At 32.7% G+C, this 18,259-nt stretch overlaps 1 protein-coding gene across 1 annotated transcript in view; it reads left to right on the top strand.

The window, feature by feature from the left end:
• The window catches only part of LOC148954227 (cytochrome P450 CYP12A2-like), a 65,679-nt gene that overhangs the window by 21,029 nt on the left and 26,391 nt on the right, over positions 1-18,259 (top strand). The window contains exon 3 of the mRNA XM_089086202.1: positions 5,638-5,716. Within this exon, the coding sequence (XP_088942328.1) occupies positions 5,638-5,716 (79 nt within the window). The remainder of the gene's footprint in view (positions 1-5,637; positions 5,717-18,259) is intronic.

Below are 18,259 nucleotides of genomic sequence, written 5' to 3'. Positions count from 1 at the left end.
TTGAAATCTTGAATCATAATAAATATACAAATGCCTGTAAGAGAGACAAGATCATGTTTCAGTGATGAAACAACTGAAGAAATAAATAATTAAAGAAATGAATGGATAATCAATCAAAGAAAGACATGGTCAAGATGAAAGAAAAAAAAACAGACATAATATTAAGTACTCACTACACCACGGCAGACACCCAACAAGAGGAAAATCAAGACTCCCCTCCCCCGAAAAGAACTGATCATTAAGAATAAAAAAAATAAGTAAAATAACTAATAACAGTCAAAAAGAGGGGTTTTAACTTATTTTTTGAAAATTCAAACGACAAATCAAAATCAAAAGCAGCCTCATATCGGTTCCATGCAACAACCATACTGTTCCTTAGAGAAAAGCGAGACCTCTCTAAAATTACAGTCTGCGTACATTGTGATTTCAGTCTGAAGATGGCACAGCAACTGGGAACGAATCAGAAGAAAATAAATAGAAAGACAGTGTCAGGAGATTATGCTTAACTTTGAACAATAATGAATGAAAAGTAACTGCCAGTTCAACAAGAAGAATGTTTAATAAAGAATATTAATTCTTTGTCGAGGACTTACTTGGAAAAGACGCTGGGGAAGGAAGAAAACATTTTAAAGTATGAAGCGCCTTATTTTGTCGCATTTGGGGTGGAATAAAATTATATCTGAAAGTATTCAAGCAAACAAGTGGACAGTAATATAGGTAAGAATGAAAGCGAAATAAGTAGAATGCATAGCTTCTAGAGGCAAAATTTCATTATTTTATACGATGCATAACACCTATGCTCCTTTCAAGCGTCAATCTTACACTATTAATATGTGGCTTCCAACTTAAATTCGAGTCAACTAGCACACCTAGGTAACGAATAATATCAACATGTGATATCCGTATATCTGTCCGTGATGAACGTATATACTATATACTATATATATATACTATAAATCTAGGTTTTACAGTATTCAGAGCTAGCCTATTTGGCTTGAACCATGCTACTAGTCTATCAAATGCAAGAGTTAAATGATGTTTAACACTATCTTCATCAATTCCAGAAAAAATAAGGGCTGTGTCATCAGCGAAGAGTTTAATGATCCCTAGGACTACAATTGAATTACTAGTATCATTAACATAAATTAAAAACAACAGAGGGCCAAGAATTGAACCTTGGGGTACTCCAACTTTGTTTGACTGATTTGTCAAAAATAATAAAATACTTCGCGTTCCAGACATTCAAAACGAGTTCTTCTACATAACTGACGAGGGAGGGGTCTGTAACTCCAGATCTAGCTTTCAGATCACTAAAACCTATGCAGATTTTAGAGCTTCCATAAGGATATGCGATAAATACTTAAAGCGAGGCTGTAGAGTCTGCTTTTAGGTATAGAGGCTTCTAGATCTTCATATACGCCAGGTTTAAGAATGTTTTCGATTTCTTGTTCGACCCTTAGTTAACTATTTTGAGGGATGCGCTACTGTTTTTTTTTTGCGCAGGTTTTGAATTGCCCGTCGTAGATCGTCATTTTAGCAAGTTTGTCTTCCCAGGACCTTCACTAAAATACTAGTGAACTAACAGAAGACACTAGACAACTGATCTTTCTTTGGTGCCGACAATCGAGGGCTGTTAACTAGACTTTTTCTAACCATGAGCCCTTGAAAGATTCAAATGCCTATAGTTTAAGAGGTTCTTCACCCTGTTGCCGTCATCAAATACTTTCAAAAATAGTATGAACAGTCCTTAAAATGTAATTAAATATTTATTCGTCAAACCCAATTACTCAAATCCTTGCATAATCCTATACATGGAAGATAGGCTTCACATAGGTTCTTACCTATCCAATTGGACCAAACAGCCAACCAACGGGAAATTAAGTAATCTGTCACCCCTTTTCTCAGATCAAATGACGATAAAATGCTCACTAGCAAGAGGAAAGTGTCAAAAAATGGCGGGGACACTTCACAGATTTGCTAACACTGGGAGTTATTAATAGCGGGTACTAATATCTCCTAGCCTCACTCAACCTGCCAGAAAACCAGTTTTATTGAAATGTGTGTACGAACCCACTAACTGGGGATGAACTAATCGAGACAATCAAATTGCTTTTGATCCACAGAAAATCTACAATAAAAGACATCTCTAGTGAGGAGCTGAAAGTTTTGCCCGATTCAACAGCAAATGAGCTCTATGAACTTGTTAGAGATGTCTAAGACAACGAAGACACTCCCGATGACTGGAAAGCATCTATAATTGTCTTTATCTCCGAAAAGGAAGACCAAACAGAATGTAAAAACTACCGAGGCAAATACCATCTACTGCTAAGATGCTCGTAACCATGCTTTTAAACATGGTGAAAGACACTAGAAGCTGTCGAGCACGACCCAATTAAACAGGATGTAGATAGGACTAGAGCGGCTGCGGTTAGATCTTTAGCTGACGAAAGATCCTTGAACAGCGGTCCCCAACCCTTAGGCGTTCATCGAACACTAAATGTACCCTTTTTTATTTGGTGGACCATGGACCACTAACATGGAAATGGAAAAGAAAGGTGCTGTAAATACATCCATACATGATAATCAGAAAAGTTTTAATATAGTTAATAGTACATATACTATTAGCTTATTAGCTATATATATATATATATATATATATATATATATATATATATATATATATATATATATATATATATATATATATATATATATATTAATTATTCTTTTTAAAGAAGAAAAAAACGACATTTTTAGTGTGATGGTTGATCTTGTATATTTGACATCACGATGTGGAGATTCAGTTTCAATCATTTCACCGCAAGACGAAGAGCTGCATTGATCTCAAGCCGAGAGGGGTACCGAGCTTTATTTACTATCACAGATGAAAAGATTTTTTCACATAAATATGTAGTCTAGAATTGAATAAAAATTCATAGCTTTCTCACTCAGTAATGGGTATTCATTTTTTTAGAGAGACCCAGAAATGAGCGTTTGATAAAGAGGACTTGAATTTTAATTTGAAACCATCAACAAAAAAAATATCAATGAAGCTTTCTGTTTCCTTTATACTTAATTTGTCCTCTTCAGTGTTAGATGCAAGTACATCTATTATCTACATATTTCTATGTCTGGGATCTTCTTCCCTTCGGTAATAAAAATCAAAATATTATGTCAGTGACTGTAAGTGCTGCTTAATAGTCATGGATACCCCTTGACGGTTGAGATCCTTCTCTTCCATACATTCATCAACAGTTATAAACATTTGTAGATGTTCGTCTGCCAACCGCTTTTGCACCAATGATTTTCTTTCGAAAAACCGTCTGTCTTTCCTCGTAATTTAAATACGTCCTTATTAAAATCATTGGTGCAAAAGCGGTTGGCAGACGAACATCTCAATCAAATTTTGATTGCAAGTTAATTTTAAGTATTGACGGTTTCACGGCATAATTTCAAGGTTTCATGCTAAATAACACAAAGAAGGCTTGGGTCCAGGCCACTACAAAGTTCTTGGATAAATCCAAATTTCAGGTAGCCTGAGTCATATGTTGTTGATATTTTGCGTTTTTCTTTTCACCTTCTTTTTGAATTTTCTTTGTAATGTTGTTTGACGAGGACTGTGGATGCTCTTGTAAATCTAATTCACTGATCCGCTGACTATTATTGCTATGTCCATCACTTTATCTTTACTTTTTCTAAAGAAGTGCAAAATATTCACTTGCCTTTTCTCACTCATTATGGGTCCTTGCCCTTTCTTGCTCAATAGTTTCAGGAAAGTCCATTATTTAAATAATTTTCAAACTGATAGCTGTGCACTTCATATGTATCAACTTCGGTAACAATTACTTACATAACTATTAGTTTACTTTCAAGGGCTCAAGGAGCTTATGCCGGGCCACAGAAAATCAGGAATGTATAGATCTCATAGGAATTAAACTAATACTGGAGACTGGATTGAAAATTGAAATGTATTGAAACTTTTTCACAGAAATTTGTTCGCAGAAATAGAAAGCTAAAAGGAAATGCATCCTGCCGTGGATTTATGCTTATTCAAGAATGCACAGCAGTAGAAATCGTTAAACGCATCCTTACATAGAAGCATATTGATTCAAGAATGTACAACATAATTTTTTAGCCTTTTTCAGTTGCGATAAAGCTTTATAATATTAAACATAACTATAATTTTTTTTAATCTATTACAAATTTCCTCAATTTCGCTTCATTTTTTATGTTCATGAAGTACAAAAATATACACTGTTTAATAATAATTCCTTTTTTTCGTGGACCATCTAAATATTTTCATGAACTACCAGTTGTCCATGGACCACAGGTTGGCGACTGCTGTCCTAGAACATCGTTTCAAACATCAGTAGGAGGCAATCCAAATCTTATTGATTTCATCACTACCGTCGCTGATTTGATCAGCCGCTACAAATAAAGATGAAAAGTCGAAAGTAAACGCAAGGTCGTACCCAGGATTTTTTTTCGCATGGGATTTTATTAATTTTTTTTTGGGGGGGGGGTATTTACACAAAAAAAAACTAAAAAACACATACAAAATTTGTTTATGTCCATTTTTGTTACTTTTTACGAGTCAGACAGACATTTCGGGGTTTCAAACCCCCTACCCCCCCCCTCTGGATACGACCTTGAGTAAATGATCTGAAAAAGGCACAAGGAATAAGAAGAATTTTTAGGTTTTCATAAAGAAACCTGTTGAAAGTAACAGATAAGATTTGACAAGAAAAAAAACTAGAAAATATGAATCATTAAAATTTTATTAAATTCGTCAAAGATCTGAATCTTTATATGGTTGGGAGGTTAATAATAATAAAAAAAAAGATTTTTCACTGAAAAACCATCAATCAAACCCGTTCACAATTTCGACTGGCAACTACATAATTGATAGGGCAAGATCAATATTACATTGCATTTTCTATGAACATTTATAATTCTGCTTATATAGTTAGGCAAAGAAAAAAAAGAGAGATTACTTTCTCATAAATCCGTGGTACAATATCCGGTTTAATTTCATTAGCTTACGGTTGTGACGTGTTTTTGTAAGCACGTTACGATATTCTTGAAGTTTAGTTAAGCAAGAAAAAAAATACCCGCCTTTTTTTATTTCTACCCGAGTAAAAAGAAAAATATATATTTCACCTGATTTGTTATCTCGTGTAAAATTCTTGCCAGTAAAGGGAACGCAAAGTATGTTAGTACTAACATTTGTTGCAAGTAAAGTTTCTGTTTCCTTGTGATCTAGCAACATATAAACGATGGGAGTTTACTTCTCAATAAATACTTCTCCAAAATTTTGTGGTGAAACATGTGTTTAATTTTAGGTTTACGTCTGTGACACATTTTCGTAAGCAATCGAACTTTTCCCTAAGCAAGTAGTAGAAAGAGAAGTCAATTGACCCACCCTTTTAAAAACCTGGTTGATTTTTCTGTGATCTTGTGGTTAGTTTTAAAACAGAAAAAGGACCAAAAGCTAGATTTTGGCTGATCAGTTCCTCTGTGTGAAATTATAAGCCCATAATAAAAATGAAACGTTTTTTAGTCAAACATTTTTTACAGGTAGCTTCTCTGTTTTACTGTGATTTACTTATAAGTAAAAAAACGTGCTCTTTAATTCAGGCTGTCACCAGCTGCTAATGTGAATGCCCGATTTACTACCAAAGATACTGTCCTTTCCGGATATCAGATTCCTAAAGGGGTAAGCTAAATCTATTGTTTTAGATGTGTTTCTGAATTAAAGTTACATGAACGAGAAGTACCTTGTGGTCAAAATATTTCTTGTTTGGAGTGCAATCAATTCAAATTGCTTAAAAGTAATTGATAGAAATCCCGAGGGAAAATAAGATTATTTAAAATATACAACGGCTCTTTACGCTAAAGTTTGAATTTTGTTAAAATTCGTTAAGAATGACCTCTAAATGACAAAGGCCGTTTAATTAGAATTAATTAAAAAAAACTTTTTTCACAAAATAAGTTTTTCAAAAAAAAAAGCAAAGAAGTCAAACTCAAAACGAGCAGAAATTAATATGAGTAGGGTTCTAAACCCCATGCGTTCTAAAAGCTAGAATATAGTTTGTATTTTACTGAAAAAAATTCAAATGAATTTACTGAAAAAATGTGTATGGTCAGTTTAATGAACAAAATAGGATCAAATAATCTACCAAGCATACAAGTACCACAAATCAGTATCAATAAATAAATGAAACCCGAAACAAACAGAAATTAAAAAAAAGTTAAACTCAAAACGAGCAGAAATTAATCTGAGTAGGGTTCTAAACCCTATGCTTTCTAAAAGCAAGAACATAATTTGTACTTTATTCAATTTTTTTTTTAATGTTTTCACTTTTATAACCTTAAGAAATAAAAAATTAATTAAGATTTTATGGAATAAATATCAGCATATGTGCATTATACTGACAATGTATATTTTTTTCAGTAAATTCATTTGAATTTTTTTTCATTTCTTTACTGAAATCGTTTAATACTAAGAGCTCAAAATCTTATTCTATGGCCATAAAAAATTATTCATAATTAATTCTATTTCTAAAAATAACTTTGAAAGCAGTGGCAGTTGTTTCAGGCGGGCAATGATTTGGAGAAAAAATGATTCTATAGCCCATGCTCTTGACTTTTCGGATGGAGATCCTAATTCCCCCCCCCCCCGATAAAGTGTTGGAGCTACATCCCTGCTTGAGAACTCCAATTCAACTTTGTAATTCCCATTAAACTTAACATGACTGCTAATAAGGTAATTTTTAACATGAGAAGAAGTATTATTATAAGTTAGTCATCTTTCGAGCTTAAATTATTATTACACGCCCACCAATTTATGTATTAATAATTAGTCAAGAAATTGTGTCAAAAACGGTATTATTTTTTTCTTTTTAATTTTTCAATCATGTTTTAATTCCGTATTCATAAAGTTTTCATTCAATATTGTCGAATGAAGCCCACTTTTTTTATGAACTTAGTTAAAGAACAAAAAATAAGCTCAGATGGATTAAGATATTTGGTAAGATTTCTGTCTGTAAAAGCTTAGAAAATTATAAATTGATAAGTCTAAAGATAATCTGTCCTTGGGAAATGGTTTGATTGCCTGGGTTATTATCTATAGCGTATGATTAGGTGTTATCTATAGGTTTAGGTGTTTTTTCTTTTCTTTTTTTTTTTTTTTTAAATTCATGCCCAGGTTTAACAAGACATGATGTAAGACTTAATCTGAATAGGGTTCGAAACCCTATGCTTTCTAAAAGCCAGAATATAATTTGTACTTTACTGAAAAAAATTCAAATGAATTTACTGAAAAAAATGTGCATTGTCAGTTTAATATACATATGTTGATATTTATTCCTTAAAATCTTAATTAATTTTTGATTTCTTAAAGTTATAAAAGTGAAAACATTAAAAAGAATTTTTTTAAAAGAATTGCTGTATAAGAATTAAAAAGAATAAGAATAAATTTTTTTGCCATAGAATAAGATTTTGAGCTCTTAGTGTCAAACATTTTCAGTAAAGAACTGAAAAAAAAATTCAAATGAATTTACTGAAAAATGTATTCATAATTTATTCTATTTCTAAAAATAACCTTGAAAGCAGTGGCGTTGTTTCAGGCGGGCAATGATTTGGAGAAAAAATGATTCTATAACCCATGCTCTTGACTTTTCAGATTGAGATCCCTCTTGCCCCCCCCTCTCCCCCACAAATTTTGGAGCTACATCCCTGCTTGAGAGCTCCGATTCAACTTTCTAATTCCCAGTAATTTTAACATGACTGCTAATAAGGTAATTTTTAACATGAGAAGAATTATTATTGTAAGTTAGTTAACTTTCGAGCTTAAATTATAATTACACGCCCACCAATGTATGTATTTATAATTGGTCAAGAAAATATGTCAAAAACGGTATTATTTTGTTTTCATTATAATTTTTCAATTGTGTTTTTATTCCGCATTCACAGAAATTTTATTCAAAATTTTCAAGGGAAATGCTACATTTTCGTCTAAATTACTACGGTGCAAACAATAAGCAAAGCTAGTTCATTAGATTCAGTGAGTTTTTTGTCTATAAAGCTTAGACATTAATAAATTGATAAGTCCAAATACGATCTGTCCTTCAGAAATAGTTTGATTGCTTGGGCTATTATCTATAGCGTAGGTTTAGGTGTATTTTCTTGAAAAATTCTCCAACCCCATTAAGGACAATCCCTGAGGAAAATTACCCCCTCCCCCAGTCATAGTTGAAAATACTTTTTTTAAAATTTAATTTCGATTTTTTTTTTTTAATTCATTCCCAGGCTTAACCAACACATGATGTAACCAAGACTTAATCTGAATAGGGTTCTAAACACTATGCTTTCTAAAAGCCAGAATATAATCTGTACTTTACTGAAAAAAATTCAAATGAATTTACTGAAAAAATCTGCATTGTCAGTTTAATATACATTTGCTGGCATTTATTCCTTAAAATCTTAATTAATTTTTGATTTCTTAAAGATATGAAAGTGAAAACATTAAAAATAATTCTTTTAAAAGAATTGCTATATAAGAATTAAAAAGAAAAAGAATACATTTTTTTGGTCATAGAATAAAATTTTGAGCTCTTAGTGTCAAACGTTTTCAGTAAAGAACTGAAAAAATTCTAATGAATTTACTGAAAAAAATTTGCATTGTCAGTTTAATGTACATATGCTGATATTTATTCCATTAAATCTTAATTAATTTTTGATTTCTTAAGGTTTTAAATGTGAAAACATTAAAAAAATTTTTTTTTAAACATTAAAAAAAAGTACAAAATATATTCTGGCTTTTAGAAAGCATAGGGTTTAGAACCCTACTCAGATTAATTTCTGCTCGTGTTGAGTTTGACATATTTTAATTTCTGTTTGATTTGGGTTTCATTGCTACTGATTTGTGGTAGTTGTATGCTTGGGGTTTAGAACGCATGGGGTTTAGAACCCTACTCATATTAATTTCTGCTCGTTTTGAGTCTGACTCATTTTAATTTCTGTTTGTTTTGGGTTTCATTTATTTATTGATACTGATCTGTGGTAGTTGTATGTTTGGTACATTATTTGATTCTATTTTTATTCATTTTTGGTTTACTGGATTTCTTTACTTTTTTTGAAAAACATATTTTGTGGAAAAAGATTTTCTAATTAATTTCTGTTTGTTTTGTATTGACATAGTCTTTCCAGGGAAAAAGATAATAATACTTTGAAACGTTTCGTTTTTTTAAGACTTTATAGTTTAGCTTGTTATTTGTATGCTGGAGAAAAAGTTTCAGCAATTTTTAACAACATACATCCTTTTAAAAATATGGACACAAATAGTACCGTTTAATTTAGTTTCATACCTCCTCTAGTTGACCTAAAATGTACTTTATCGGCTTTCTCTCTTTAGGGACCAACTAGGGCATAGAAAACAACAAACAATTATCTTGTCTTATTTTGTTGTTTTTTTTTTACAAAAAAATCTGTTTTTCGTTCATTTTCCCGTTGAAGACTCACGAATAAATAAATATACTTCGCCAAAAATTTCAAAAAGTTTGAATTTTTTTGAAATTTTGGTCAGAATTCAGAGTCGCCTTGGATGCATTTTATTTATTGTTCTTGTTTTGTAGAACAAGATTTTATCTTGTTTGGAAGTGCAGAAATGACCAATTATATTTACTTTTTGTTGTCGAAGTTGTAACAATGCTCTGAATAACGGAAATTAAAACCTTGTAATTTATCGGCTTTCTCTCTTTAGGGACCAACTAGGGTATAGAAAAAAAAAACACCTTGACATACACTGTTTTTAAGGAATCGAGAGAAATTCTTCGACTATCACAATCATAATAGGCTTCTACTGACTCTCACAAACATGCACTCAAACACCACAGTAGAAAGCTACTCATCAAAACCTATACATGCAAGGTAGCCCATAAAGGAGTGTATTCGAGGAGCCACCAGCAACTAGGTCAGCATTCTCCGTTAGCAAAAAGTACTGGAAATTCAAACTCAAAGTTCCAAATTGATATACCCAGTCATTCATGAGTTTCACCCTTTAGACAATCCGTAAACACATAACATGTTTTGATTTAGTTCAGTACTCTCCTCAACATTCACTGAAAGGCTTACCTGTTTTCACCTAGTCTTTTTGGAGAATGAAGTTCAAACATGAATACCTTTTTCAGTGACAGTGTATTTGGGAAAATGGTGGGTGTGGCAGTATAATGGAAGGGGGGTTTTCATTCAAGAAAGGACTAAATTTAAGGCGAGAGGTAACAGAATTAGGAGTTTAATTCCCCGTTTTATCTGAGTTCATATAGATGAAATCTAGTGAGTTTTTGTTGCCCTTTTCTGGAAAAAAAATTCTTGTTTTCTATACCTCAGATTCCCAATTGAGCGTTTCCTAGAGATCAAGAGAGATCTTCCTGATATCTGGCAATACAACCAAAGAAATCATAATAAACAATGGTTTTATTGTGTATTTATATACAGTTGACAAATGAGAATGTCTGAAAACCAGCACAGCAAAAACAATTTTTATTACTTGTGTTTGGGGAAATGGTGGGCGTGAGAGGGGTCAGTCCCCTCTGTCAGTCCAAAGTGGTCAGTCCACTCTGGATAAGTGAACTTGTCTAGAGTGGATAAGTTCATTTTAATTGACGATAACTATAGCCCATCCCGCAGTTCAAATATACTTCTGAAGTTTGCCTGAAGGAGTTTTTTTTACTTCCACTAATATTTGAAGATTGTGATGAATTTAGTGATACGGTATTCGAAGTTTAGTATACAGTAGTTTTCGACAAATGAAAATTTAGAAAGGGCTAATTAAAAATAATCCCAATTATTTTTGGAAAAAAACGTTAATACGTTTTTTTTCTTTGGGGGGGGGGGGCGGGGTGACAGGCTTAGGAGGGTCAGGGGGGGGGGTCATGCAGGGAAGTCCAGGGGCCAGTTTTCTTAAGAACTGGAATAAAACATCGTTAATAAGTTTTGAGTGGGGATGGGGTTCGGGCTTATCTGATCTTTGATCAGGGAGTTTACATCCATGACCATTGGTTTAAATTTCATCTGTTCTCATTTGAATAGCTGTTTTGTCTGTAATACTCACATTTCGTTTTGTCAAGAGAGGTCTTGTTACCCCCCCCCCCCACAATTTCCGCTCCACAAACTTGGCATGAGAATTCATAATTTTTATTCAAAAGAGTCCTCTTCCTATATTGTGTGACCATCGATTCAGTTTGAGCAGCCTTCATGAACATAATTATAAGGGAATATAGGGAAGAGGAGATCAAAGAGTCTGTCAACCAAACAAAACTACAACAAAGTGTAACATTCTTGCTTTGCTTTTATATTGCTATTTACAGATAAAATTCTTTCGTTTTTATTTAGTCATTTGCAAAGGTTGGGGTTGTCTCTCAGATTTTTTTTTTTTTAACCTAAAATACCCATGAACAGAAAATTCATACGATCCTGATTTCAACAATAGAAAGGTCACGAATACCTTTCCTAGAAAATTTATTTATGAATTCAATTCTGCAAAACGGTGAATTCTTCATAGCCTCGGTCTCTTGCCCTAAGGCTGACACAGGCTGCATTACGTTTGGAGATATGTTTTTGTAACATCACGATCTTTCCAATTAAGATCGCCATAACAAAATTGCAATCTCAAAATTTTTATTGGATGTGTTTTGGGAAAGGGTGGGCGTAAGAGGGGGATTAGTTTCCCTCCAATCACTGTCGACTATTAAAAAGGGCGCTAGCCCTTTGAATTTCCAGTCGAATGAGCCCTTTTTCAAGTTTCTACGACAAGGATTTCAATAAAAACTTATATGCCTTCAGTACATAACTTATAACCCTTGCCGCGAAGTTTCTGGGGGAAGTGTCCTGCTCAAAAGTATAATTTCCTGAACTTTAAACTGCGTGGAACAAAATGGCTATCTCAAAATTTTGATTGGATGTGTTTGGGGAAATGGTGGGCGTGGAAGGGGTGCTAGTTGCTTTCCAATCACTTTCGAATATTAAAAAGGGCACAAGCCGCTCGAATTTCCAATTGAATGAGCCCTTTTCGAAGTTTCTACGACAACTTCTTCGATACGAAATGCCCTGCTCTAAAGGAAAAAATAAAAAATAATCCATTGTGCCAACATCGTTCTTATATGCCCTCAGGGCATAACTTAAAATCCTTGCCCCGATGGTTTGGGGGAGTGTCCTCCTCAAAAACATGTTTTCTATCTATCAACTATGTTGAACAAAATAGCTATCTCAAAATTTTGATTGGATGCGTTGAGGGGAATGAGTGGCGTGGAGGGGGGGCTAGTTGCCCTCCAATCACTTTCGACTATTAAAAATTGCACTAGCCCTTGGAATTTCCAATCGAATGAGCCTTTTTTGAAGTTTCTAGACCACGCCTTCTATAAAAACCTTATATGCCCCCAGGGGATAACTTACAACCCTTGACCTCAAGGCTGTGGGGGAGTGACCTGCTCAAAAACATAATTTCTATCTGGAAATCAACCACGCTGAACAAAATGGATATCTCAAAATTTTGATTGGATATGTTTGGGGGAATGATGGGCGTGGGGGGGGGGCTAGTTGCCCTCCAATCACTTTCGACTATTAAAAAGAGCACCAGCCCTTTGAATTTCCAATCGAATGAGCCTTTTTTGAAGTTTCTATGACAACGCCTTCTTTAAAAACCTTTTATGCCCCCAGGGCACAACTTACAACCCTTGCCCTGAAGGCTATGGGGGAGTGTCCTCCTCAAAAACATAATTTCTATGTGGAAATCAGCTACGCTGAACAAAATGGCTGTCTAAAAATTTTGATTGGATGTGTTTCGGGAAATGGTGGGCGTGGAAGGGGTGTTAGTTGCCTTCCAATCACTTTCGACTATTAAAAAGGGCACAAGCCACTCTAATTTCCAATTGAATGAGCCCTTTTTGACGTTTCTACGACAACTTCTTCGATACGAAGTGCCCTGCTCTAAAGGAAAAAAAATAATAAATAATGCATTAGTAGAAAGGGGGGTAAAGGTCCCACCCCTCACCCCTGCTGCCACCTACAACTTTTTTTAACATCAAATATGGGCATAGAGTCATTAGGGAGAACACGTGGTTAATGGGGCCAATGACCTAAATTTCCAAAGGTGTTGTTGTTGTTGATGTTGTAAGTGCACGCTCTCAGCGAATGTCAAGGTCGATGTTGTTGTTGCTGTTGTAAGTGCACGCTCTCAGCGAATGTCATGGTCGATGTTGTTGTTTTGGGCAAGTGCACGCTCTCAGCGAATGTTATGAGTTTCCAGAAATAGAAAACAGCATTTGTTGTTGTTGTTGTTTTGGGCATGCTCGAGGCGAATGTTAAGAGTTTCCAGAAATAGAAAACAGTTAGATCACGTGTTTCCTTCTCAGCCAATCAGAGGGCTGGTTACATATCCTCTCTAAGCCAATCAGAGGGCTTGTTACATATGATTTCCCGTTACATAACAATTCGCCCTTTAGATTTCGTATATAACCGACATGCAATGTGATTAAATTATCAGAAAGTATTTTGACATAATGGATAAATTTGATGAATTAGAAGCCATGCCAACTTCAATTTGCAATGTAAGTAAATTTTTTATTTTCAAATAAAATTATTTTCCTTGGTCACCCTCCATTATTTTCAGGTAAATCCCCCCCCCCTCCCACTCTAGTACAAACATCACTATACAATCTTTATACTCGATAGAAAACATAAAATATATTCTTTTTATTACCTAAACCTAACCCGCCCCCATTTTTTTTTACAACCAAAATTCTCGCAAATAGAAATAATTATCCTTTCGAAAAATTTAGCTTTTCCTTATTGTAATCTTTTCTCTAACTGAGACTTCCGTCAAATCTTAAAGCATTGTCGTAATATTTTGACATAATGCTCTACGCGAGGTTAAAATTAGCTGTCACCCCTTTTCCTATGTGTTTACGAACGCGGCAGCCAAAGTCAAAAGGAACTGTTTCTCCGTCAAAATTAAAACACTTTGAGGCAATTGTAATAATTAGGCGCAGACGCAATGCGCTATTTTGGAGAAGTAAAACAGATTATTTTCAAGCTTTCTTTCGTTAAAGTTTTTTTTATATTCCTAGGAGGTAAGCGTGACTCCAGGATTTTTGCTCGAGAGAGGGTTAGCACTTTTAATAGTGAGAAAATATAAATAAAATATTGTTTTTACCATAATTGTGTTCAACTTCAGTGTCTAAACATTTATCTTTGATATTTTAGTGATATTAACAATATCATTTGAATAAAAGGTAGTAAGATATATTCTTTATAGATATGCCGTTCGCTTGAATATATCGCAAGATTAACTCAATGAGTGGGTTGGCTTAATTTTCCTAAATTTTGGGGTGGGGGGCGTGAATCCAGGATTTTTGTTGGGGAGAGGGTTAACGCCTTTATTAGTGACAAAATAGAAATGAAAGATTGTTTTTACCATAATTGTTTTCAACTTCAGTGTCTAACCCTTTCTCTTTGATATTTTAGTGATTTTAGCTATAGCATTTGAATAAAAGGTAGTAAGATATATTCTTTATTGATATGCCTTTCGCTTGAATATATCGCAAGATTAACTCAATGAGAGGGTGGACCTAGGGAAGGATTAATTTTCATAAATTTAGGGGAGGGGCGGCGTGAATCCAGGATTTTTGTTGGGGAGGGGGTTAGCACTTTTAATAGTGACAAAATAGAAATGAAAGATTGTTTTTACCATGATTGTTTTCAACTTCAGTGTCTAACCATTTCTCTTTGATATTTTAGTGATTTTAGCTATAGCATTTGAATAAAAGGTAGTAAGATATATTCTTTATTGATATGCATTTCGCTTGAATATATCGTAAGATTAACTCAATTAGAGGGATGGCTTAATTTTCCTAAATTTAGCGGAGGGGGCAAGTTTGTATCCAGGATTTTTGTAGGGGAGGGGGTTAGCGCTTTTATTAGTGACAAAATAGAAAATGAAAAATTGTTTTTATCATAATTGTTTTCGACTTCATTGTCTAACCATTTCTCTTTGATATTTTAGCGATTTTAGCCATAGCATTCGAATAAAAGGTAGTAAAATATATGCTTTATTGATATGCCTTTCGATTGAATATGTCACAAGATTAACTCAATGAGAGGGATGGCTTAATTTTCCTAAATTTAGGGGAGGGGGGGGGGGGCGTGAATCCAGGATTTTTTTTGGGGAGGGGGTTAGCACTTTTATTAGTGACAAAATAGAAAATGAAAAGATAATTGTTTTTATCATAATTGTTTTCGACTTCAGTGTCTAACCATTTCTCTTTGACATTTTAGCGATTTTAACTATAGCATTTGAATAAAAGGTAGTAAAATATATTCTTTATTGACCTGGCATGCGCTTGAAAAAAAAATGAACGTTCGTATAATAATGCATTGAGTTATTTCTGAGAAAAGTTGAATGTAATATAATAAAACTATGATTTTCATAGTTTAGGTTGCTTTAGACAAAGATTTCTCTTTACTTATGGTAAATTTTCGGGACGTGATTGATCCATGGCCCTTCTAAATGTGATAGATGCTACTAAACACAGCTTCAATTTCTTTTTAAGTATTTAAGCTGAATGTTTGTATAACAATGCTTTGAGTTATTCCTCAGAAAATTGACCCCTCCAAATATTTACTCAGAGGAGCGGTTGCTGAAATATAAAACGTTACTTATTTGCCAACCATTTTCACAGTTTTCAAGTTGGGATCTTTGAACACACTCACTCCTTCTCAGTTTATTCTATGAAAGTGAGCTGTATTTGTTAGAGTTTCAGAAATATTACATATTTATTTAATTTAAGCCCTTTTTTTCAGATATAATAATTTTTGGTGTGACTGACACAAAATATATTGGACTGAAATATTCCTCAACTGGCATTATTTTCGAAGCAGCACCCAAAAGACCAACAAACAAAAATTTTTCTTAGAAATAATATTTTTCGTCCATGATAACACTTTTTTTGTTCGAACTAACATATTTTCTACCAAAGATACCAAATTTTTTCGTAGAAGTAAAGTTTTTTTATTTTGATAACAACCTTTCTGTCAGAACTAGCAAGTTTTGCTTAACACTAACAAACATTCTCATCAAAGTAATGATATTTTACCTTAATACTAACATACTTTTACTGAACACACACAAATTTTTCTTAGAAATAATATTTTTCGTCACTGATAACACTTTTTCTGTTCGAACTAGCAAGTTTTCTAACAAATATACCAAATATTTTCATGTAAGTAACATTTTTTTATTATGATAACAACTTTTTTGTCAGAACTAGCAAGTTTTGCTTAACACAAACAATCCTTCTCATCAAAGTAAAAACATTTTAACCTAAATACTAACATACTTTTACTGAACAAACACAAATTTCTCTTAGAAATAATATTTTTCATCACTAATAACACTTTTTCTGTTCGAACTAGCAAGTTTTCTACCAAAGATACCCAATATTTTCATAGAAGTAACATTTTTTTATTGTGATAACAACTTTTCTATCAGAAGTAGCTAGTTTCGCTTAACATTGACAAACATTATAATCAAAGTAATTATATTTTACCATAAATACTAACATAATATTACTGGACAAAAACAAATTTTTCTTAGAAATAATATTTTTCATCAGTGATAACACTTTTTCTGTTCGAACTAGCAAGTTTTCTACCAAAGATACCAAATATTTTTATAGAAGTAACATTTTTTGATTGTGATAGCAACTTTTCTGTCAGAAGTAGCAAGTTTTGCTCAACACTAACAAACATTCTCATCAAAGTAAAGATATTTTACCCTAATACTAAGATACTTTTACTGAACACACTGAAATTTCTCTGATAAATAATTTTTTTCATCACTAATAATACTTTTTCTGTTCGAAATAGCAAGTTTTCTACCAAAGATACCAAATATTTTAATATTAGTAAAATTTTTTTATTATGACAGCAACTTTTATATCAAAAGTAGCAAGTTTTGCTTAACACAAACAAACATTATCATAAAAGTAATGATATTTTAAACTTAATACTAACATACTTTTACTGGACAAACACAAATTTTTCTCAAAAATAATATTTTTCGTCAGTGATAATACTTTTCTGTTAAAACGAGCAATTTGTATACCATAGATAACAAAATTTTACATAGATGTTAAATTTTTTGACTGCAATAACGTCTTGTTTGTAGGAGTTGGCGAGTTGTTAACAAAACTAGAGCTCCTACTACTCAAATTATTGTCATATGAGCTTAATACTAGCATACTTATGCTGGAAAAGCGGAAATTACCCTACGATATAGATTATCTTGTCAGGGATCGAACTTTTTCTGTCTGAAATTGCATAGTTTGTACCAGATATAACAAATATTTTCATGGAAGTAACATTTTTTGATTGTGATAACAACTTTTCTATCAGAAGTAGCAAGTTTTGCTTAACACTAACAAACATTCTCATCAAAGTAACGATATTTTACTTTAATACTAATATACTTTTACTGAACACACATAAATTTCTCTTAGAAATAATATTTTTCGTCAGTGATAACACTTTTTCTGTTCGAACTAGCAAGTTTTCTACCAAAGATACCAAATATTTTCATAGAAGTAACATTTTTTGATTGTGATAACAACTTTTCTATCAGAAGTATTAAGTTTTTCTGAACACTAACAAACATTCTCATCAATGTAATGATATTTTACCTTCATACTAATATACTTTTACTGAACACACACAAATTTTTCTTAGAAATAATATTTTTCGTCAGTGATAACACTTTTTCTGTTCGAACTAGCAAGTTTTCTACCAAAGATACCAAATTTTTTCTTAGGAGTTTTATTTTTTTATTGTGATAACAAATTTTCTGTCAGAATTAGCAATTTCTACTCAACACAAACAAACATTCTCATCATACTAAAAGCATTTTAACTTTAATACTATCAAAAATTTAACGAACACACACAAATTTCTCTTAGAAATTATATTTTTCGTCAGTTATAACACTTTTTCAGTTCGAACGAGAAAATTTTCTAGCAAATATACCAAATAATTTCATAGTAGTACAATTTTTGATTGTAATATCAACGTTTCTGTCAGCAGTAGCAAGTTTTTTTCTTAAGACTAACAAATCCTTTATTCAATGTAACGATATTTTACCGTAAAACTAAGAAACTTTTAATGACCACACAGAAATTTTTCTTAGACAATTTATTTTTAGTCAGTGATA

Source organism: Artemia sp. Qi Xiang Cuo, chromosome 3, assembly GCF_049724085.1.
Source record: "Artemia sp. Qi Xiang Cuo chromosome 3, ASM4972408v1, whole genome shotgun sequence".
NCBI classification, from domain to species: domain Eukaryota; kingdom Metazoa; phylum Arthropoda; class Branchiopoda; order Anostraca; family Artemiidae; genus Artemia; species Artemia sp. Qi Xiang Cuo.
The sequence above is the reverse complement of the archived record's forward strand: the minus strand, read 5'-3'. Positions and strand labels throughout refer to the sequence as shown.